Source organism: Cyprinus carpio, chromosome B8 (assembly GCF_018340385.1).
Source record: "Cyprinus carpio isolate SPL01 chromosome B8, ASM1834038v1, whole genome shotgun sequence".
Lineage (NCBI taxonomy): Eukaryota > Metazoa > Chordata > Actinopteri > Cypriniformes > Cyprinidae > Cyprinus > Cyprinus carpio.
This window is the reverse complement of record NC_056604.1, coordinates 17,072,725-17,098,010: the sequence shown is the minus strand read 5'-3', so window position 1 is coordinate 17,098,010 and position 25,286 is coordinate 17,072,725. Positions and strand designations below refer to the sequence as shown.

Genomic DNA, 25,286 nt, shown 5'->3' with positions numbered 1-25,286 from the left:
AAGCACTTCAGTGGACCTTTAAAGTCCTCGTGAATCGGAAGTTGCTGGCAACTTTATTTCAGTGTAGTGATGTAGTTCCAGCTGTAACGGAATATTGAATAGAGGGCATGGTTTTATTTTTGCGCTCCTGCTCTCTGTCTCTCACTCATAGCAATCTAACAGTTGGAGGGGTGTGTTTAAGGATACTCTGCCCAAGCCGTCAAACTGACTTCATCAGAGAAGGAATGCCATTCCAGAGCGGAAATAAAAATGTTTAGATTTTGATTAAAGATTACCAAGACAAAAAAAATTTCAGATTTTTTTTTTTTTTCATAGAGGATTGATTTTTGAGATAGTGAGGTATGTGAGGTCGATTTTGATTTCATGGGGACTGCTTTGGTACCCACCATAAGAATGATGGAAAGCATCTTATGTATTGCTGTCATGCTTATTTAATGAAGATACAGTACCATTCAAAAGTTTGGGGTCAGTACTATTGTTATTAGCAGTTAATTAATATTTTTATTCATCAAGGATGCATTAAATTGATCAAAAGTGACAGACATTTATAAACTTTTGAAGTATGAATACTTTATCAAACTAATGATGTATGAAGTGTGATTTTTGAGATATTAAAAGCATCTTTGTGTCTCTCCACGCACCAAACAGAACATTAGGGTAAATTAGCATTAACCCTATATACCCTATAGCAATAAAAACTGCAACTGTTAACGATCACAGGCTGTGCTGAGAGCCATGGCATGGCAGGAGACAGCCATGCTAATGCAGACGGCCTTTCATTTCCTCCCTGGACAAAGGCTGTCACACTCAGGATGGGAGGGAAGAATGAGCTGGCACTGAAAGCATCCTCATACGCACGTCTGCTCTGCTTCTTGGCATTGAAATGAGAGCGTATACGTCTATGAGTGTGTGTGCCGGTGTGTAATAATGTGGGAGACAGTAAAAAACGAGCAAGCGAGGACTCCCTCAGAAGCAGAATACCGGGCATCCCCCTCCACCCTCCCCTTTCTCACATCTCTGATTCTTCCTCTTTTCATCTTCAGTCGCTCCACTTCCCTACTGCGGCAAACGCTTGTCCCATTTCCATTCATCACGCATTCATTCATTTCCTCCGCTCTCATTCGTCTGTACTCCAAAGCAAGGCATCTTCAGGGTCCGCTGGGAACAGCGTTGAGAGATGAAGAAAAGCAAAACGCAACTCGGTTGATCAACATCTCAGGTAGATGTCTCAGTAATAGGTGTTATGTGAAAACCAGATCTGACAGCTCTTCGTTTATACACTAACATGCCATAGGGTTCTTTTAATGAAGGCAGCTTGTGCTTGTCTACAGTCTCTCTAGAGTAGGAGCTCATTATGGAGCACTAAACTTCCAGTCTCCGCCTTTAGCAGGGCGAACTGATGAATAGGAACTGCATAGCAAACATCAAGGTTACGTGCTTAATGTTAACTGTTATCTGGCACTAGGAACTCCCACAAAAAACTGACAACTTGTATGATATACAGTGGCAAGGATGTTTTTTCTAAGGAAGCATCATCTTCAAAATATTTGGATGAGAATTATAATTGGACAAGGATTATGACTGCTGGTCTCTTAGGAGTTGGTACGATACAAAGACAGCCTTGTTCCCTTGAAGTCTAAATTTTTCAGATTCTCCTCTGGGTAGAGATATATTAATAATTGGCCCTTAAAAGTTAAAAAAGTGAAACATTTCTTGACGTGGGTGGTATTGGGGGCTTAATTACATCCATAAAAAGAATACCAATACATGTGCTTTAATCTTAAAGCATAAGCCTTATTAGGCTTTCTGTCAGTTTTAGTCCCTGTCATGATCAAAATGTGAGATTAATATTTTATTTGGGTATGGTACAACATTTGGCTCAATTTGAGGTACCATTAATTATAATTCTTGAGATATCATGCCCTAAAAACATGGCATCACTGACATTTTTTGGCTTGGAAATAATTATGGGGCTAAAAAATATGTAAAATCTGCAAGAAACTAGCCCATTGGATTAATTACACAGCAACTAGAAAACTCCTAGCAAAAACTATTCAGAACACCCTAGCAACCACACTACATTGTGCTTTAGAAGCAGAACATTTTTGCAACCACATAGCAACGACCTACCAACTGCACACAACATCCTGGCACGGTGGTGACAAGTTTTGCACAGTTCTTAAAAGGGAATAGTAATAGTAGTAAAGGAGTGATAACTAGTGCTAACAATTTAGTGTGATAATTTAAAATGAAAAGTTATAGGTTGTTAGAATCATATGCTCTCCAAGGCTATATGTATTTAACCCCCCCAAAATAATAATAATTATAAAAAAAAAAAAAAAAAAAAAAAAAGGTAATAATGTGAAATATCGTTACAATTCACAATAACAGGTTTCTATTTTATATTTTAAAATCAAATTTATGTGATGGCAACAACAAATTTTCACCAGTCTTCGGTGTCACATGATCCATCAGAAATAATTCTAATATGCTTGGTGATCAAGAAACATTTCTTCTTATTATTGTTATAAATACTGAAAACATTTGTGCTGCTTAATATTTTTCTGTAAACTGTGATAATTTTTTTCTGGATTCTCTGATGAATGCTCAAAAGAACAGCACCGATTTGAAACAAATAAATTACAACATTATAAAAGTCATTATTGTCACTTTTGATCAATTTAATGCATTTGATTAAATAAATGTCTTAATAAATAATTATTATATTTAATTATATTCATAGTTTACATATGTGTGTGTGTGTGTGTGTGTGTGTGTGTGTGTGTGTTTGATAATTAGTATTAATCATGACCCCTGATTTGTAAATTCTGTAATGAGAAATATTCCTACCACTGGAGCAATTCAGTCTTGAAGTACCATCTTGTTTTTGCAAGAACGAATGTCGAGCTATGACACAACAAAATATTATGCAATTAATCAGATTGAATTTTGTATTGACTGACAGCCCTGCAGATAACCAGATCTCAAATCACTATTATAAGAAATTGCCATGAGTGTGCGTTCAGTGTTGACCCACCGGCTGGCTGTGTGCAGAACTCCACTGAGACCTCCTTCTTCTCCCTCTGCTCAAGGGGAAGCTGCCAGGGCATCTGATGGGGCCGGGCTGCCACCCGTATCTTATACACCGTCATGGGCTTCAGGTTGTAGAAGTGGTATTTGTACCCTCCAGGCTTCACAACATCATACTCCATATCATTCAGGAAGATCATGTGGCTGTAGTTGCTGTTGCTTGGCATCCAGGTGAGCTCAGCCGATACTTGCGTGATGTTCTCCACTCGAAGGTAATAGGGCGCCACCACCACATCTTTCCCCACCAGCAGTGTGCAGCGTAGCGGATCAGAGAGCCCCCGCTCCGTCATGCTCTGGATGGAGATGCGGTGGGTACAGGAGGCCAGATTCAGCTTCTCGATCAAAGACTTGGTGCGGCCGCCAAAGGGCACACTCATGCGTACCTCCTGATCCACCAGCACATTGTAGCCGCTGATGGGTGTCCATCCGGGCAGCACCACCGGTGGGTCCCAGCTTATGATAACGCTCTTGGCCAGCTGCTTGATCAAGGTAATGCGGCGGGGGTAAGGCACGATGTCTTCTCCGATCTCGTCGATGTTCACGTCCAGCGTGCCTGTGCCATTGCTGCAGGGTCCCAGAAAGTCCATGCCCAGTCCCATGCTCATGCCCAAGCTGCTCACCCCGCTGCTGCTGCTAGTGCCCGTCCCGGTGCCCGAGCCCAGGGCGTCCAGCTTCTCTGAGAGCAGCGTGCTGAGTGTACTCACGGCACTGCTGGGCATGGAGGCGGGGCTGTGGTTGAGGTAGGACGGTTCCTTGATGCGGTCCAAGAGAGGAACTGACGGGAGCTCCTCATCCTGGACAAAGTCCACAAAGTTGGAGGGAACGAGACCCTGCTGTCCGTCCAACAACTCACCTGGAGAACAGAAAAGGGTACCGAGCTATGAAGAGGAGCATGAACAATTGCTGCTGAAAATTCAGCTTTGCCATCAAAGGAATAAATTACATTTTAAAATATATTCAAACAGAAAAAAGTTATTTTAAACTTTGATAATATTTCACAATGTTACGATTTTACTGTAATTTTTAAATAAATGTGGCCTTGTGTGGCATAAGAGACTACTTTCAAATATTTGTATTAAAAAAAAAAAAATTCTGAATGATGCCAAACTTTTGAAGCTCTAAAGTAGTCCTATAATATGACATACCCTCATAGAAGCCGTCCTCATCCATGGTCCCATAAACATACAGGTACTTCCCAGCCACCAGGGGGAGCTCTGCTTCAGGATGCTCGTTGGGGCCATCGTAAGGGTTATAACTGCAGGGAGGACAAGCTGAATTCAATTCATGGACAATTCATTATTATTAATATTAAACCCTACATTAAAAGGTATATTCTGTATTAAATAACCCTAAAAACTAATGGAGAAGTCTACATTTTTTAAATATCAAAATACTATTAGCACAAAATGCTGACGTTGCTAGGCTATTTGTAGGTTGATTTTTTTTTCTCTGAAAAGTTAAACACTGTAGCTTTGTACTTGGTTTGTTTGAACATACCAACCAGCCTGATATAATGGGTTGAATCGCATTTGAAACAAGAAAATCCTGGAAGCCTATAGGGAAAGATGACTGGAGGGTCTAAAGGCAGAATGTGAAGCTCATATTTTTGGTGAACATTTTATGGGAATGCTTCAGTTTGATATTCAAACTGTAAAAGTATGTATGTGTCCTGTTCAGGTGGGACTACTTTTCTAGGCGGATAAAGTATTTGGTTATGTGGAAACAATGCTTTGCAGATGATTACATCACAACCTTTTCTAGTACTTTTAAATGGATACCACACCTGTTTTACACAGTTTACATGATTTTACCATAAACTATATAGACTGGATATCATTTTGCAATTGCACCAAACTATCTCATGCTAACACATACTGTATGACGTTATAATAAGTGCTATGATTATACCATCAAATCAGTGTGAAAGCACATTTTAAATGTTTATCTGTTGTGCTTGGTAGATGAGTCGAAATTCTTGTCTGTGGTTATTGACAGTGTGCACAGATGTTGTTGATATATTAAACTTGCACTTAACCCAGAGTATTTCTTAAAGGCAGGCCTGAGACTGTGACTAATGCTATTCTACACCTTATCATTACAGCTAATGGCATGATATAACAAATCATTATAGCTAATGACATGCTATAACCTATTATTACAGCAAACGTCCTATTGTAACATACTATAATGTGTTACAACAGCTGTAGTGGATACACTCACTTGTAGCGGGCAACACACAGTCGCACTTTGCCTGTGTATCTGGACTTAGACCTGGGGGATGAGCCAAGCTCTTTGTCCATCTAAAGGAGAGAGGAAAAGCGGATAGATGAGTTAATGGCCAGCTTTACTAGCTTACAGCATTGTTGTTGTGAAGCAGCATGCTAAGCTTCACCAGCACAGGGAGTTTAATGCTTTGTTCAGACAGATTTGTTGGCATAGCTGACTCCAATCTGTTTAGTTTTTTTGTAGTATGAACAGCAAACAAACCACATGAAATCCAATGTTTACAAACCTGATCCAAACCACATTCATATGTGGTTTGAAAACTGATTACATCTGATTTTCTAGTTTAATTGGTCAAATCGGATTTCAAAATAGCCACTTTTCATAATTCAGGATGTGTCTTTTGAAATTGTGCTGATGTAGATACACTAGATATTGGTGACACTTCCTGAAGTGGATCATATTTAATCAAACGGCAAAATGACACTGTGCACACTCAGACCTAAAGATCAGATTTGAAAACCAAATCGGAGTTATGTGTAGTATGAACAACGCCTAAGAGAGTCGATGACAAATCAATGGGTTATAAAACTGAATGAATGTTTTTCAAGTTTTGATTTTTGATAAACGTTTCGGCAAAAATTAAGTTTGAAATATCTGAAAGCAAAGTCCAGTGTGCAATCTGATAATGTGGGCGATTAAGCCAATAACACCAGCAGAGCACAGTGTGAGCAGACAAATTGGACTATTCACACCCACACACTCTCTCACACACACAGCCTGTCAATGTATACTGTAATTATTCTCATAATGGCCAAATCACTGTGGTACATGACACACTATTAGAATCTACTTTGCTCTCTTAGAATCTAGAATATATTGGTTAGAAAAAGAATCTATTCTATTCTATTCTATTTGACTATTTACAAAACTTTTAGTTTTATAGTTTAGTCACATCCTGTTTTTTAAAATAATCTTTAACTTTATAATACATTTAAGTCAAGAAATTAACAGTGAACATTTAAAAAGTGAAAATTTTCACAGACTGTTATCATACATTTCCAGAGCTATTAACATTGTAAATCTAGTACAGTTTTTAATATTTAAATTTTTTCTTAAGTCATGTCTGAAGGGCGTTGTTAGGCATGATGCAAATCGGAGTGACTGCAACCACTTCAGCTATGACTTAATTTCATTACAGTACTCCTCGAGTACCTTTTTGCTTACATACATTACATTTAGATTAATATATATATATATATATATATATATATATATATATATATATATTCAAAAAAATACTAGATTTACAATGTTAATAACTCTGGAAATGTAACACAGTCTGTGAAATGGTCACCACACAAAGAAAATATTAAAACCAAAAATGCATGTATTGATACATTAAAATTTGTTAAATGCACATAGAACCAAAACCAAAGTCCATTACCACATTAACATTCTTGTTAATTTCCTTCAGATAATGCAAATATAATTTTATTCTGTAGAACCTCAGTTCTTTTTATATATTAAATTTTTGGTTCAAAAGATTAAACCTCAAGACTAAAATCAAACTGTAAATGGTTAACATTAAAGGGGTCATGAACTGAGAAATCAAAACTCCCCTAATTTCTTGATATATAAGAGGTCATTTTACTATAAAACCATCCTGTAAGTTTCAGAACTCAAAACTTTCTTGTTAGTCCAAAAACAGCTTATATTGAAGCCAAATATGCCAAAACGACAGCTTGAGTAATGTAAGATATATTCATGTGGCTAAACACCATCTCTGCAGAAAAAGATCAACGCCTACTTCTACATCAAGTTCAAGTTCAAATTGAGCTGTATTGTCATTCTGCTACATGTGTGGACATACAGTCGAATGAAATGTCGTGCCTCACAGGACCACGGTGCTACATAAAAACAGACATACAACAATGAAGTAAAACAGTATAAACCTATACACAACTAACCTACTGACAGATTTTGACTATAAATATACTATATATAAAAGTTTACCTATACATAAAAAAAATACAAACTATACAAATGCTACACATAAACACTGTACCTATACACAACTAACCTACTGACAGATCTTGAATATGAATAAACTATATATAAATGTTTACCTATACATACAGTAGTCTGAAAAGAAAAATATATAGACTATATAAATGCTTCACATAACACTGTACATGTCCCAAGAGAAACATCGTAAGTCAAGCAGCAGGCTGGGGAACAGTGCAAGATGATTTGTAGTGCACGAGCATGTAAACACATATTTTGAGTTTTTTTGTGGGATTATGTACACACAGCAGTGTGTGTGAAAAGTGTCACTGCCTGTTTAGCCCCGCCCTCCAATTAAGGCATGTAGTGTAAATAACGAGAGAGGCAAACACAGGTCTTCACAGAAACCAAATGATAAAGATAGATTCAAAATGAAGTTCCAAACTGTGTCAGTAAGAATTGGTCCTTTGTTCACTTCATTTTACCAAGGATTCGTTTACAATCAAGGCACAACAATCAAGATTTTCACAAAGATTTAAGCTAAAAGAAGATGATTTGCAGACTGTACTGGATCCGACAGTAATGTCACACCACATAAGTGTGAGTAACTGTTTTTATTATGTAGTCACTATTGATTTTTTTTTTTTTTTAATTTTACTAAAGATCGTTTGATATGTACTGAGTATTTATGCGCTTTTAACCAAAATCACATCACATCGGTGAAGGCTGTTAAACATACACAACTATTAGCCAATCATAGCAGTAGGTGTTTACAATCCGCCACGGCTATGCAAACAGAGCCTATTACTTCTAAATTATGATGTTTTTTGATCTTAATTAAATTATAAGTGGACCTCAGAGAACAGTACAAAATAATAAAAAGGGCAGTTCATGACCCCTTTAAAGGTAAAACGAACTAACACTGATTGATTGGTTTGTTTGTCATACTCACAGCAGTGGCAATGACGGGCCGCACCTCCGAGAGGAAGGCCCGCCGTGGGCTGGAGGGTGTGCTGCGTGACAGGAAGGTGGGTTTGACAGACAGGAGCTCTACCTTCTCCCCCTCAGTCATCTGCAGAGGCCGAATGAGCTCTGAGATCTTACTCATTGAATCCTCATTACCTTTACACACACACACACACACACACACACAAAGGTGACTGATTACTTCATTATTGTGTACGGTCCCATACTCCTCCCACCATCTCAGCGCATCATCACTGCTGTTGATCTTATCAGTCTTCAAATTGTTCAGCATTAGACATTGTTTCATATTGCCGTATGGGAAGGGTAAAAGATGAAGGATGGTAAACTAAAGGTGAGCAAATATGAGTGAACTATAATCAATCATTGCCTTACAAAGAGATTTGGACAGGAAATATACACTACTGTTCAAAAGTTCGGAGTCAGTAAGATTTTCTTGTTTTTGAAAGAAGTCTCACAAAGGCTGCATTTATTTAGTCAAAAATACAGAACAGCTATTGTGAAACATGATTACGATTTAAAATAATAGTTTTCTATTTTAATATATTGTAAAATGTAATTTATTCCTGTGATGACAGAGGAATTTTTATTACTCCAGTCTTCAGTGTCACAAGATCCTTCAGAAATAATTCTAATATGCTGATTTGCTGCTCAATAAATAGTTCTTCTTATTATACATTTTTGGTGGAAATTTATTTTTTCATAAATAGAGAGTTCAGAAGAAACAGCATTTATTTCAAATATAATTTTTTGCAACAATGTCAATGTTCTGTACTGATCAATTTAGTGGATCCTTGCTAAATAAAAACTATTCATTTCTTAAAAAAAAGTTAAAACTGTAATCTATGTATTTGCATTAACAAAATGACAAAAAAAAAAAAAAAATTAAATAAAGCAATAAATACAGGGCTTGACATTAACACCCACCAAATGCGGGTGGATTTCAGCAGTAGTGGGCAATATGAACACTCCCACTAGCCTCAGAGCTTGACATTAATGCTTGTGTGGGACAAGTGGATTTTTTGAAGGGTAACTGAAAGAAATTTACTTGCCCGACTGGACATTGAAACAACTTATTAGGCAATCACAGAATTTTCAGTGAAAATGATTCTGATTTTATTACATTCGGTGTAAATTGCTATTGATAATGTACAATCAACACTAACAAGGACGCGCCAGTTGAGGCTCACGCAGCCTGTCTGTGTGTGAGACAATCTTGTGGATCAAGAACAAATGAACACAGTTGCACACAGAAGAAACATGCTGCGGTAAAAAATGTAACTTAGTTTTTATATTTATAACATACAGTATAGCCTAGTTAAGCAACATGACACGACCAAGAGAGTGAAGTTTAACCAGAAAAACGCAATTGCAAATTTGACATTGATTTTATAAAAGAGTTAATATACATTTTCGTAAAATATTGTCAGTGTTGACTGTTTTTGCTCGATTTGGTTAACAAAAATAGTTCCAAACAAAGATCACAGCAGAATAGTCACATATCTCTGAGCAACACACAGCGGTATTTTGTAACTGAATTCACATTTTTGAATTCATTATTTGAGTCGATGATTCAGTGGCCTATTCCTAAAGACATGCACCTTCATTCGTGAATGAATCAGCCATCTTAATGAATTGATTGAATGATTGGCTCAATGACTCACTCATTAAGACAGTGACTTGCTGCCACCTACTGGCGGTTTACTTTCATATTTACAAATAGCTTATCTTTACATTTTTTCCAACATTTCAAATTTGTATATTTAAAAAAAAAAAAAAAGATTTAAAACATCAAGTTCATAATATTATAATTTTGCATTGTAAATGCATTCATGCTACATTTCAGCTTCATTAAACTGTCTGTGTAATTGCACCTAAATACCACTTCAGTTGCCACTTTTGTAAGAATTCGATATGAAAGATGACGCATGCATTTAATACGGTTAGGGAAAAAACAATTTAAATACATTTTAGTATGCGGTAACTTTAGTCATATAAAACAATCTCCCAACAATAAAATTGTGGCTAAATTTGGAAAACCACTAGCCACAGAGGCTGATGAGCAAAAAATGTCAAGTCCTGCATATATACAGTATGTGTATATTTTGCTTTTTTAAAATACTGCATACAAATATATTGTTACATTGTTTACATTTAAGCCAAAAAGTATTTAGGCACTGTCAAACAATAAAAGTAAAGTTAGTTCTGAAAACATTATTTGAATTTCTAATGCAATGACAAAGATTCTCAAAAGTTTCCAAATATTTTGAGGTTCTAATATATATCTAATAATTAGTAAATTAATTTGAATAAATAAAATGGTAAAATGTCAAATATGGATTTTATCACCACATAATGAAAAGAAACCATACCATGTTGCAATGTAACTCTGTTAAATATTTAAGGAAGTGTCAACACATGACCTTCTTTAATATGCATACTGTACCTTTCCCGGAGGGGGCAGTGAGGCCGTTGAGGAGCTGGGAGAGGGTGAGGGGTTTGGTGGGTGAGCCGGGTGAGTCGCCCCCTGTCAGCTGACTGCTGCTCAGGATGTCTAACTTCCCAGCCTGCAACCTGAACTTCTCCAACTCTTTTGACAGCAGGTTAAACTGCTCACTCTGCGTCCGGCATTTCTCCTCCAGTTCTCTCACTTTAGCCTGGAAAGAAAAAGAAAAGAGAATGTCTAGTATTAAAAACACATACAGACCAATTTGGCTGGTCTGTGATAAAAGCATTGACATTTAAAACTGGTAACAGCTTTATTAACATCTACACTTCACATTAACTAACTGATGAATGCTAATGAATAGAGCCTGCCAACTCTACCAACTGTGAATGTTGTAAACAACCTATAATACTACAAAAAAATGCCTACATCTAAAAGGAGGTTTTTCCTACCAAAAATCGCATTGTGTTCTTAGTGCGAAGGAAACTTCTCAGCTTCAGACACCAACAGAATCAAACAAAGACAGGAGTCAATCTATGTTCAGCTGTTATTGTACATCAAATCTCTGTTTTGATCATGATGTTAGCGATGGGAAGTACTATTATATGGAGGAGGGTACCACACATGCCAAAATAACAGTTAAAGCTGATGATCATTTGACGAAACTCACATGTATACTTGTGTACATCAAAACTTTAAACCACATTAGAGGATCATGTGAGTTTGCATTTTAACAATTCAACACAAAACTGTTATACTTACAGTATGTCTTGTGTAACATGTTTATGCACAGTTACAAGTTCACATAAATGACTAAATATGGCTTTTTGGACAAGGAAATTAAAGGAAGACATGTCACGTTCTGTAATCCATCAGTCATGTTTGTTGTTGCTGATCTGATCTGCAAACACACATATCCATGAGGCGCTAACAGGATTTAGCACAAGGCAGCACCCATGCATCGCAACACAGGAGGAGCAGAAAGGATCAAGCAGTGAATGAGAAACTTTTATCACTGAGTTAAGAGACCAAACTGACTTTTGCAGCACTTTCATTTGTACTTTTTATAAAGTACATCCATGCCTTCAACTACAGAGGCTGCCCTCATCTTCATTTATCTCCTGTGTTCAGCTTCTTTACTATCAAAAAAATGTCTCCCAAGAGGAATGAGGACACAACAGAATGCTTTCAAACAAATACAAATAAACTACAATAATAAAATAAAAGAACAGTCAAAGACATTTTACTTTTAATCAGAGGTAATTCACTGACAACTTTTGTCTTTTTTTTTTCATTATATACATGTCTATTGGGATGGCAACATGCTAAAAATAATGCAATTGAAATGATAGTAAACAATTTATTGTAATATTTAAATGTAATAATATTTTAATATTTAATAGTTTTTACATGCATTTATTTAGCTTTAATTTAATTTATGGACTAATATAATTATTTAGCATATTCCAAATACTAATTATCCATTTCATTTTAATTTAATAAAATGTATATCTTGTCATTAATTAACAAATTAAAACAAAATGATTTTTGATAATCCTTATTTTTTACAACATTATAAAAAACAAAAACAAAAAAACAAAATGAAAATGCAATAAAAAGCAGTTGTTTGGATTTAAAGACAAGCAAAACGTGACCTGTTTTACTTTAAACATTTATAAAACACATAAATAACTTTTTTTTAGGTACAGTACGTATAAAATGACTATGAAGACTGATGGTTTGTACTAAAAAGGTTCAATAATTTGATCTATGGTGATATAGATCAAAGATATTGATCAAATGTTTACAGATCAATCATGGATGAGCGGTACAATAATTGACAGGACAGCTAAACGAGGTGACAGGAACTACTCCCAATGAATCACATGGGGAGGAGAGGCAGAACTTTGAGGAGAAGTAACTCGAAAATACCTGCATGCTGTCCAAGTGATTCTGTATATGCAAAAAAAAAAAAAAAAAAGACCAGTAACATAGTGACAACAGATGTAAGGAACCAAACAAATCACAGTTGCACACATGAGCATTTCTTCAGTTTCAAAAGTCACAGAGACCCAACATGAGTACAGCCCCCCCCCCCCCCACCACCACCCCGATTTTCCCTTAATTGCCAATTAATGCCAGCAAATCAAAAGAAGAAAGTAGAATATGGTAAATAAATCATAAAATTGATGTACATTAGTTTAAAACACAACAATGGTCAGCAAGTATGTTTACACAAGAACTTTTATCGATTTATTTATTTATTACATTTGTCTGAATAACTCAAAATGTCAAAATAGTGTAAGCTAAGATGTGACTCATAGTAGCTAGATTTTTGGCTAATATGAGAAAATATACGATGACGCATGTGGAATGTGCTGTACTATCACGGTCAGCCAAGATACGATTTAAAATGCATGCTTATATGCACACTCACATACACATGCACTGACATTCATGAGTAGACATTGTTACTCACTTCTAACAGATGGACGGCACCTTCATGTTCTTTCTTAGCCTCAACCTGAGCCTATAAACAACACAAAAATAATATATAATGGCATTAATACCAAGTCAGTCATGGCATACTTAATAAAAGTCACAGCAAAAAATATTCCTACACGTTCCTTGTGTGCTTATAAACGTTCTATTCCCAAGTCTGGTTAAGTACAGTAGGTTTTAGGTAACAAGGACTGCAGTGAATGGTAGGGTCATTCATTGTAACTCTCAGCAGCTGTGGAAAACAGTATTCAGTTCCACATGAATAGAGGAACATCTGTTTGAGTGTCAGCTTCTGCTGCATCAAAAAATTTCAGAAATATGCATGGAGATTCACCTTCAGAACAACAAAACTGTGTTCTTAATGTCTTGACTTCTTCTGATGAGCGTGTGTGTGTCATTTCTTCTGTTTATTCTCCTCTGTAATCACAGTGCCCCATTCAATAAAGACAGACAATAACTCAAACGTTTCAGCGGGTGACAATGTTCACGCATTCTGGAGAAAATGTCAGATTTGATCACCTGCTCTGCAGTTTCATTAGAGAGTAATTTACTCCGAGTGGTGAGACAGTGGCACTTTTCTCTTCATTCAAATGAGAAATGAGAGGAAAATTTCAGAGAGTTACCTACAATTGCTGAAACATCTCTCTTCATTAGGAGTACTTTGACAACTGGATTTTATTATTGGGTGTTTCTTCAATTTCAAGTATTTTTTCTGTCGGAGGGTTTTTTTTTAATTTTTTTTATTAAAACTTCTTTTTTTTTTATTACATTAAAACTATCTTGTTCAGTTAAAAATATTAATGTGACATAATTTTTTTAATCCTTAATCACTTGAACTCGCTGTTGATGGAAAACTTATAAATAAACCAGCTGAAGTAGCTGATGTTCTTAATTATTATTTTGTTGATTCAGTAGAGAATATCATTAAGTATTTTACTCCTGAGTATAAGAACACTTTTTGCCAAGTTAAACAGACAGAACCAGCTTTCAGCATAGTATCTATCATTGAGTCAGATGTGATGAGAGTGATTAGATCCCTCAGGCCATCTCAAGCTAAAGATGTCATTGGGATGAATACATGTATGTTGAAAGAGCTCTCACAAGTACTAGTTAACCCGATTACAAAAACTGTCAATTTTTCATTTACTTACGGGATGTTCCCAAATGTGTGGAAATTAGCTGATGTAATTCCCGTATTTAAAGGGGGTAGTTGTCTATCCACCATACTTATGGGATGTTCCCAAATGTGTGGAAATTAGCTGATGTAATTCCCGTATTTAAAGGGGGTAATTGCGGGCAATTTTAAATAGAAAAAGAAATTGTGTTGGGGTGGGTGGGGGGAGTGCATGTACAGTTCTCTCTCCACCTTCAATACCATGACCATGGCATCGAACCCCCAACTGCTCCCCAGGCGCTGCAGCATAAAATGGCTGCCCACTGCTCCGGGTGTGTGTTCACAGTGTGTGTGTGTGTTCACTGCTCTGTGTGTGTGCACTTCGGATGGGTTTAAATGCAGAGCACAAATTCTTGAGTATGGGTGCCAGGCCAGATATAGTCTTGGCTGAATGTCACGTCACTTTTTTCACTTTTTTAATTGTCTATCCACCAGCAACCACAGACCTGTTAGCATTTTGCCAAGTTTGGTTTGATAGATTGTTTAAATACTAGTTGTTATTGTTAAATCATTCTGATGTTTACATCCACATCAGTTTGGTTTCCGTACTAATCACTCAACAGATAAAGCCAATTGCAATTTTATAGAAAAAGTGAAGTTATTGTTGGATCGAGGAGGGGTTGTTGGTGCCATCTTTCTAGATTTAAATAAAAACGTCTTTGATATCATTAATCATGGAATTGTCTTATCTAAATTAAATGCATTTAATTTTTCTGTAGATACTATTAAATTGGTAGAATCATATTTAACACATCAGACTCAGTTGGTTCGAGTGAAGAATCATCAATCAGGTGTTGTTTCTTTGTCAGCAGGTGTCCCACAAGGTTCGATCTTGGCCCCACTTATTTTCATTGTATGTAAATAAGTTGCCAAATGTTTGTCTCAATTCTAACATCCAGATGTATGCTGATGACACAGCAGTTTTTGTACATGCTAATAGTGCAGCTCAAGCTGCTGTTCAGTTAACAAACTCAATGTTAAAGATCACAGAATGCCTAAAACATAATTGCTTACAACTAAATGTATAGAAAACTGTATGTAGGTTTTTCAGTAAATCTAAAGCTGCCTTGTGGAGCCAGATATAGTCATAGATTGGGAGAGACTACAAGTCATCTCAGATTTTAAATATCTGGGTGTATATATTGAAAGCAATCTTACTTTTAGATCGCATATCAAGAAGGTTTGCAATAACATTAAGTTCAACTTGGCAAATTTTATATATGCCCTTAGCTGCATGTCAACTAAGGCTGCGAAGATGTTTATGCATTCAATGATCTTCTCACATGTCACCTATTGTTTGACAAACTGGTCACAAGCAAGTAATACTTCTCTCAAACCAATTCTCTCTCAATGTAAACAAACTTTAAAAGTTTTAGATAAGAAATCCATACACCATCATCATTGTGATATTTAAAAAAAATACAACATTTTAAGTTGGAAAAATTTGATTGTATATTCAGATCTTTGCCTTATGTATAAAATTAAACATGGACTGGCTCCTCCTGTATTGAGCCAGTTTGTAAATGTAGCATCAACTGGTTACAGATTAACAAGAAGTGCAGTAAGAGATGATTGCATAGTCCCTTTAAGAAAAAGTGTATTTAGTCAGAGTGTTTTCGGTTAGGGCTGCTCGTGAATGGAACTCCATCCCAACTTACATTACAAATTTTAATGCGTACTGTATGCCTCTTTTAAATTTCAATTAAAGAAGTGGTTACTTGAGAGTCAGTATTGTCAACATTAATTTTACAAACTAAATTCTACTGCCTTCTTGTCTTGTCTGTTTTACCAGTTGAGATTTTTATGCTACATAATTTATGTTGTTTGGTTGAATACTGACTGAATGATTAATGCTACTGTTACTTGGTTGTATGCTTACACTGTCTTTGCAAGCATACTGATATTATGCATTTAGTGATACATTGATTATTTTGTCTGACAGTTGGATTGTGTATGTGTTTGAGTGAGCTGGTATATCTGTCGGTTCTAGGTATAGTATAATTTTTAAGCAGATGTCAGTTTTTTTATAATTTTTTTGTTTTGTATGTATGTTGTATTTTTTAAGCAGATGTCAGTTTTTTTAGGAATGTTGTAAATTTTGTGTATTTTGAAACATGTATTTATTATGTATTGATTAATTGTTTTATTTTTTTAGGGTGACAATTTTACAATCAGTCCTGGGACTGCAGATGCAAAATAGCCTTCTGGCATATTCTGGCACATTGTACATTTATGTACTATTGATGTGCATTGTCTCTATCAAATGAACCTGAAAGTAAAAAAAAAAAAAAAAAAATCCGGTCTTAATCAGTATCTGGTTTGTTTAAATAGACCAAAAGCCTTAAGTATTCAACAAGGTCTTCTACACTCTGGCCTGTACATGAGCTCCATCCTAAGGTTTGGTGTGGATGGAAACCCTGATCTCTCACCTTCTGCAGAAGGTCAATCTCCTGCTGCTTGGCACTGAGGACGGCCAATGCTTGTTCATGCTCTAATTCTAGCTGCTGCCTCCTCTCTGCAGCCTCTCGCATATGCTGGGAAAGAGAGAAGAGAAAGCAGGAGGTGAGACTTTTGTGTTGCATGCAAGAATGTCAAAGTATGGGTTTGGAACAGGGTCAGTAAATGATAACAAGATATTTGTTTTCAGGTTAAATAATTCCTTTAAAATCTTTTATGTCACACTGAAACACTTTTAGCTTTGGTTAAAGTCTCTGCACTGACATATAGACCCTCTTTTTATATCAGCTTATAAAAGATCATCAGTCTCCAGGAGCACCAGAGACAAAAATCCCTTCTAATCCTGGAATATCTAATGTAAACGCTAAGATTTCTTTCTTACCTGACCAAATTGACTCAGAATTAGGGGCCGTTCACACTGAACGCATCGCACTGCACTGCTTTTTCATGTTTTTCTTTTTTTTCTTTGTATTGATGAGTTTGATTATTGATTTTACTGGATTGTGAAGTAAATGTAAAACCTAAAAGAAGTTAAACTGTTTAAAACGTGTCTCTAGATGTGTTTTTTTTTAATTCCCCTGCCCCCGTCTCACATTTTTAAAAGTAAAATTGCATTCTGTGTAAACGGCCCCTTACTGTGTTAACACCTTCAGAATGTGGGCTCTTATTTGTCCTCTAATGAGCTAAGATTTTTTTTAAGGGACAGTACAACCAACAATTATTCTATAAAGTCATTTGAAACCCATATGCTGATTCTTTAAATGATTTTCAGTGAACTGAACTGAGTCAGGGTAGCACTATTTTTCATTTTTAAAAGGAATCAAATTGAGGCTTTAAGGGACAGTACAATGTGTTCAAAGGATTGTTTAACAAAATATTGACTGTGCAGCAGACAAAAAAAAAAACTACAAGTAGACAAAAACTCTATAGAACAGTTTTTAAAGTTGAGAGTTGTGGAAATGATTTCCTTTATACAGTATTTATACAGTCATTGTAAAGACTGTAAGTCTATCCCTCACAGCCTTGTGTTCAATTTAATATTCCGTCTGTTCATTAAACAAAGTTATTGCATGACTTTAGGAGACTTGGAATTAGGGCTGGGCGATATATCGAATATTAGCGATAATATCTCAATAATTTTGACGACGATGTAAATTAAAAAATATTGCGAATATCGAATATTTCAAATTCAAGCATACTTTCCCAAAAGAACGTGCTGAACGTCCACAAACGGAACATATTATTGCGTACTGCTCTACATGCCTCTACTTACGCAAGCTTTCACGAGAGCGGTTGCCAGATATCAAGAGTTGAAATCCCCAAATCAGGACTTAGCTGTTACATCAATACATTTTTTTCCTGGTGTTTTGCTTATTTTAAGCTATCTGGCAACCATGCACATACAAACACTCACTCCTCATTGCGGAAGCGCCGTCGCAGATGATCTGAAAAACAAACAAGCCGGAGTTTAGTGATCTAAATGAAAGCATCATTCAGTCTGTGTTCTGTCATGAGATCTCGACTTTACTGTTTTCGATTGTGGTCGCTGTATAAAGGCACTAACTCAATTGCTGTTGTGTGAATATAGAAACAAAGGCTATAGCAATGTGGAATTACTAATTACTGTTATAATATTTTTCATTTGTTTTACAAGTTTTCATAATATAGACAGAGAGTGTATAAGTCTTTTGTATTCATTTATATATATAGAAATACCTATGTGCTTCAACAAATAGCTCCCCATCTGAGAGGGTTTTTAGTGCCAGTGGGAACATAGTTTTATGCCACAACTATTCTTTCAAACCAGAGACAGTAGACAGACTTGTGTTCTTAGCTAAAAACCATTTAAAAATACTTATCCCAGTTTAATTATTTCCCCCAGTTGCACAGTGTAAATTGTGAATTGCATGCACTAAAAAAGTTGACAGAATGCACTTTCTGTACTTGTTTTGCACTACTTGAGTTACATATACATGTTAATTTAATAAAAAGCAGTAAGTGATCACTTGGTCTAGAGTTTTTTTTATTATTTAAATGCAAATGCAATATATATATCGAATATCGTAAAAAAAAATTGACAATATCGAGATTTTTTTTTATATAGCCTACTGTATATTGCCTAGCCCTACTTGGAATATAGACATAGTCACTACAGACTGTTGTTGCATGGTTTTTAGCTGCACTTTAGTAATTTTCCACTGGAAAAATAACAGCATATGGTTTTGAAATGACATGAAGGTGAGTAAATAAAGACAGAATCTTCATTTTTGGGTGAACTTTCCCTTTAAGCACTGAAAACAACAGCAAAGTGTTGTTGTAAATCAAGTTTGTGTCATTTGCTTCACCCCTTCAGGTAAAGCAAAAACAGAAGTGAAGCATCATGTCAATCAGCCAGACTAAGCACAGCCACGGAGCTTCGCATGATCAATAAAGGGCTTAAGGGTCACAGCTCTGTACATGAAAGGGTGTGTGCAAACAACACAGCATGTTCAATCAGCGCCGATTACTGCCCAACAACATCCCCAGAAGCTCTTCTGACCTGTTAAAAGTACACAGTGACAACACCTAGCAATTTTCTTTCCATTTGTGACATGTGAGGTTACAGGGTATAAAGGGAAAGGAGGGATTTTCCATGCTGCTACGAAAGAGGAGTGCAGGGAAAAGGAAGGTTAGAATAATCTAACCTTCAGAGGACAAATAAACTGTACTGTGTGTGAAATATATTATGGTTATCTGATCTATTTATGTATTTATCAGTACTTATTTACTCAAGTACTTATTTATTAAATAGATTAATCATTTTAACATATATAAATATTTTGTCAATTTATTTATTTATTCATTCAGTCATTTGTGACCATTTATGTATTTTTTTTTTTTTTTTGCTGAACAGCTGTTATAAAACTTTTTTTTTTTTTTTTAATGAAGATGCATCAATATTATGTTTTAAGTTAAATATTTAATGGAAAATGTTCAGTCGTCCAGTCAAAACTGCAAAATAAACCCCTTCAAGATCATATAATGATCACCCTGTTGCTGTTTATTTTGCAATAATAAGGCATCTGCATACAAACTAGACAATATGACCACAGAATAAAAATGAATCATCTAAACCATTAAAATAATGTGACACTACCAGTTTACAATTTATTTTTTTTAATCAAGACTGATGGTTTCAACATATTTCACACTTTGTACATTACTTTGTATGTACAAAACTGAAATAAAAAACAGCATATTTTAAGAATATTAACCGCATGTACTGTATATCTCACATTCAGAAGAAGAGCTGAGTTAGTTTATTTTGAGGGGGAGGGTATAATTGTGCATAACTTTTGTGTCATGCACAAACGCATTCAGCAGTGCCTCAGCCGGCCGACCATTCAGATCACATACAGCATCCAGATCAGCTGTTAGTACTCAGTCAAAAGGTCCACATTCAGTTAGTGCTGGCTTCTGTAAAGTCTTTAGAGATACCTGATGAATGAAAAATATGGAGGGAGGCAGGGAGAGGGGAGGGGCAGGAGAGGGTTAGACGTTAGGGGAGGGGTAGGGTGCTCCAGGACTCCTAGTCGATCAAAGATCCACACTCTGAGGGTGTACGACAGCTCTAAAACCATAAAAGAGTACAAGGGGAGTAAAAGAGGTGAAAACACAGATGGAAGTAGAGGTCATGATATAAATTGTTATACATTGCCAGCCGGATTTCCTGAAACATCTGTCATGAGCTTGGAAACTGACATAGATCACACTAAGATAAAGGACTAACATTTTCACTTTGCCACCACCACACATTTTGAACAAGAATGCTAATCAGGCAAATAGTCAAAAAAATGTCCAGATCATAATTTCTACTTTATTTTTTCAAAACTTTTGATTTTAGGTTGGAATGACTTGATATGGTGAATCTCACAAAATATATCACCCAAGAATATAAAGAAAAAAATATTATTATATTTTCCATAATGAAAATGAAGCCTACTTTATGGCCATAAAGAGTGTTTACATAAATAGTTATGACATTATTTTTATGACTATTATGCACAGATTAAATTCTTATTTCAGTATTGTAAAATAAGGTCATTTTCAATAATGTAATTATTTAGTTGCATTATTAAGGACATATTTACACATCACTGTATAAAAGTATTTGTTATAAAACATACAGACAGATGATAGACAGATGATAGCTAGCTAGCTAGATAGATAGATAGATAGATAGATAGATAGATAGATAGATAGATAGATAGATAGATAGATAGATAGATAGACAGATCGATCGGAAATAAATCTGCATTATTATTTTTTGATCTTTTATTTTAAAAATTCACAAAAACTTTAACTTTTCATTGAAGTAAGACTACTGAAAGTGAGAAGAAAATCTCATTATGAAATAAATGTTTTTCTCCAATGCATGTTGGCCACAATTATTGGCACCCCTAGAAATTCTTAGAAGTAAAATATCTCTTAATATATTCCCGTTCATATTTACATTTTTTTATCTGACCAGGGTGACTATGGGCATGAAATTGTCCAGCCAAGACTTCCAGTTCCACAGGGTTATAAATATGAGGAACACATAGGCCAAATTCCCTTAATCATCTATCACAAGGAGTAAAACCAAAGAATAGAATTGTTGAGCTTCACAAAATAGAAAGTGGCTGTAAGAAAAGAGCTAAAGCATTGAAAATCCCCATTTCCACCATTAGGGCAATAATTAAGTTCCAATCAACTAAAGATGTTACAACTCTTCCTGGAAGCGTACGTGTGTCTATATTGTCCTAATTCACTGTGAGGAGGAGAGTCTGAGTGGCCAAAGATTCTCCAAGGATCACAGCTGAAGAATTGCAAAAATGAGTTGAGTCTTGGGGTCAGAAAGCCTAAATAAAAATCAAACAGCCCCTACATCATCATGTTGTTCAGGAGGGTGTCAAGAAAAATTCTCCTCGCTCATCCAAAAACAAACTCCAGCATATTCAGTTGTAAGACACGACTGGAATGACACTGTCTTCTATGGTCAGATGAAATTAATAAAAGAGCTTTTTGGCAGCAAACCCACCAGATGGTTTTAGTACAAACAGGGATAAAAAGTACCCCAGGCTGTCCCAGTCCTCTGACCTGAACCCTATTGAAAATGAGTGGGGTGAACTGAAGAGAAGAAGCACCAACATGAAGCTGTGAATCTGAAGGATCTGGAGAGATTCTGAATGTAGGAATGGTCTCTGGTCTCTTATCAGGTGTTCTACAAACTCTTCAGGCATTATAGAAGAAAACTCAGAGCTGTTATCTTGGGAAAAGGACGTTGCAATAATTGGGTGCCAATAACTGTGGCCAACGTGAACTATAGAAAGCATTTATTTCTCAATGAGATCTTCTCCCCACTTTCAATTGATTTACTTTAATGATAGGTTTAAATTTTGTGAACTTTGGAATGAAAGATCAAAAGGATAAGCAATGCAGATTTATTTTCACAGCCGTCTTTGCTCATATTTACCAAGGGTGCCAATATTAGTGGAGGGCACTGTAGATAGATAGATGTTCCTGTAATACTTTATGTAACTGTATTGAAAATAATCTTAGGATGCAAACTGAAGAACTACAGAAGAAACTGTCCAAACATAGACTTTATTTTCTTTTTCCATAACTTGTTCTTTTGATTATGTGTTTTACACTGACACGTCTGGTGGGTTCTCACCTTCAGCACCTGCTCTAGGTTCTCCAGTTTGCCTTGGAGCTCAGTCCTCTCCAACAGAGCGCAATCTCTCTCCACTGTCACAGTGTACAGAGCCCCCTGCAGCTGTTCATACTCACTTTTCACCTGATAAAGACAGAAAGAGAGATAGAGAGAGAGAGAGAGAGAGAGAGAGAGAGAGAGAGAGAGGCAGAGATTAATCGAGGATGTCTTACAGTTTGCCCTCTGACACTGTTAGAGAGGTGAAAGGTCATTCTATTCTCCCAAAAATCACACATCAGATCCATGGCCGATTGGTTTGAGCACAAGTTTGACACACTGGTACTCATGCAAATGACACATTTCAAAGTCCTGTTCCCCCATCATTCCCTGTTCTCTGTCTCTTTAGGACACATAAAAAAAAAAAAAAAAAATTAAGTGTGATTTTATTTCATTAATGTCACAAGGATAAAACAGAACAAGTTTACTTTATTTACTTCATACCAACTATTAAGGTGAGAGTTTAAACTAGTAGTTATGGGTGTTAAACTGTCTGTGTTGGTTGTCTTTGGATCTGTTTGAAATCATGTATGAATAAGACCATCTGGAACCCATGTGGCCACAACCCTAATAGATGAAACTATCAGCATGCTTTCATAAACAGCAGGCTCTGAGAGGGCCGCTCTAGATGCTCAGGCCAGGAAACCTCTAGGCACATTTGTTCCACTGTTACCTATAAGAGGTTTCCCCAAAGGATTCAACGCTATTAAATACTCTGATCAATTGAAAATGACATATTCTGTTTGTCTCTATCCACTGATATGTGATAAACGGAGTATGTGTAGCCAGCACTGAGCTCTGGGGTGAGAGTGGTGTTTTTAGAGAGCGAGAGCAGAGGGGTTGATGTCCTGTATCGATCGCAGCGTCAGTCATGATAAAAAGCTGAGCTGTCAGAGACAGAGGCAGTACTCACACTCCACGCCTGTCCAGTCTGACACTCATCTCTTATCTGCAACCTGACCTGAAGTGAACACCCACTGCAACAGCAATTACAGCTGAATACGCTTGTTCTAGAGGAAATATGTTTAACCTATTACACTTGTATTGTTGATTCTTATGACATTCAACCAGCGTGTTGTTAGATAGTGATGGTGGTGTTGAGCAAATGACCTTCATGTACAAATTAAAGAGAACAGTTCATCAAAATTTACCATCCTTCCTTTTAATAAATGTTTTTATTTATTATTATTTTTATGTAAAATATTATTATATATTTTTTTAATCAAATTCAATAACTTTCTCCACATTTGAAACAACTTCTAATTTTATTATATATTTTTTTAATCAAATTCAATAACTTTCTCCACATTTGAAACAACTTCTGCCATTACCAAGGCCATGTGGGCAAGTGCTGGTTTATTATTTTCAGCTTTACATATCGTGCTGTGAATGCTGTTTAAGGCAATGTGCACCCTGTTTATGAGGCAGTCTAATTTACATTGCCAACATTTGCATACTTTAAAGAGAACATTCATTCTAAAGTGCAAGGGAAACCTACAGAGACAGATTAAGCCTAGTCCTAAATGAAAACAAGGATTTTAAATCGAGAAAACCAATTTACTCAGTAATTCAGTCGATGCCTTATGTCAAGGCCTTATGTGCACTTAGGAACAGTGTTTTTTAGTATCATTGCAATACCATTGTATTTTTTATTAATATTTTGAAGTATTTTGAATAGTAATTTTTTATTTTTATGTTTTCTGTTTTCATTTTATTTTTAAGAATTTTGCAGAAGGTTAGGAGTATCATTCCACCAGCAAGGAACAAATTTTAATTTTTTTTGTGGTTTGTGGTTTATGCTTAATAATGTTATTTTTATAATTGAATTTTGTTACAGGCCAGGCGTGAAGTACAACGGTTAATTCTCTGGCAACCTCTGCCTGTCTGCCAAAGAGTCAAAACATTGAAGACACTCTATATCTATAATGGATCCTCTGCTTATCCAGTAATGCTGAGCCACTAACAGACTGGTAGTTTGTAATGGAGGCTGCGCCATCTTGATGTAGTGCCATTATGAGTCGCGGGACAGAGCTGTAGATTCAATGATGTCTCACTCTGAAACAGCTATTTGAATGGGGGTAGGGACAACTCACAAATAACCGATGCATAAAGGACCTATCTTTTCAAGCAAGAGCAGGCTCACATGACTTAGAGAACGTCACACCATTACAGCTCTCATTTTAGCAATCGTAACATAAGGGCTTTTTGTGCTATAGTCCCCAATGTAGCCAATTTATTAAGCCTTATTGAATCTCTGCAGGCTGTCATACTGTTACATATCTGTCAAAATCTTTGAAAATCTACATTAAAGCAAGTTCTTACAATTGAGATCTTAATTTTTATTTGTTGTGTCATTTGACTGTAAATATTTTGCAGCTAAGTATATTATATTGCCGCATATATACAAAATAATAATTAAAATTGTCACAGTGTCTGGTTTTTGTATCCCTGGGTGTCCACTAGAGGTCTCACTTCCCCTTATCGTCACCCCACTTCGGAAAATACATTTCCCACAAGTCTTGTTGGCACTCCTCACTGTGCATTGTATCCTGTTCCCACTTACTTGTTTGCACCTGCTATAATACCTGGTTTGTTTTCTGCGAGTCACTCAAGCTCCCGTTAGATGTCACCGTACCCGGTTTGCTTGCCCTAGTTTAACAGTCAGCGTTTTG

General features: G+C 36.0%; 1 protein-coding gene across 20 annotated transcripts in view; it reads right to left on the bottom strand.

Annotated features, from left to right (window-relative positions):
* The window catches only part of LOC109095434 (RIMS-binding protein 2-like), a 151,870-nt gene that overhangs the window by 38,710 nt on the left and 87,874 nt on the right, over positions 1-25,286 (bottom strand). For 16 of the 20 annotated variants that reach the window (XR_006155335.1, XR_006155336.1, XM_042728978.1 and 13 more), the window contains exons 6-16: positions 22,579-22,701; positions 16,856-16,960; positions 13,230-13,280; positions 12,683-12,703; positions 11,203-11,244; positions 10,751-10,961; positions 8,273-8,442; positions 5,311-5,390; positions 4,236-4,345; positions 3,038-3,943; positions 2,851-2,907 (exon numbers count right to left, since the gene is read on the bottom strand). Coding sequence is in view for 18 of the 20 variants with exons in the window: in XM_042728978.1 (XP_042584912.1) it covers positions 2,851-2,907; positions 3,038-3,943; positions 4,236-4,345; positions 5,311-5,390; positions 8,273-8,442; positions 10,751-10,961; positions 11,203-11,244; positions 12,683-12,703; positions 13,230-13,280; positions 16,856-16,960; positions 22,579-22,701 (1,876 nt within the window). In the remaining 2 variants the exon portion in view is untranslated. The remainder of the gene's footprint in view (positions 1-2,850; positions 2,908-3,037; positions 3,944-4,235; positions 4,346-5,310; positions 5,391-8,272; positions 8,443-10,750; positions 10,962-11,202; positions 11,245-12,682; positions 12,704-13,229; positions 13,281-16,855; positions 16,961-22,578; positions 22,702-25,286) is intronic. The other 4 variants (XM_042728980.1, XM_042728981.1, XM_042728982.1 and 1 more) reach the window with 4 other exon arrangements.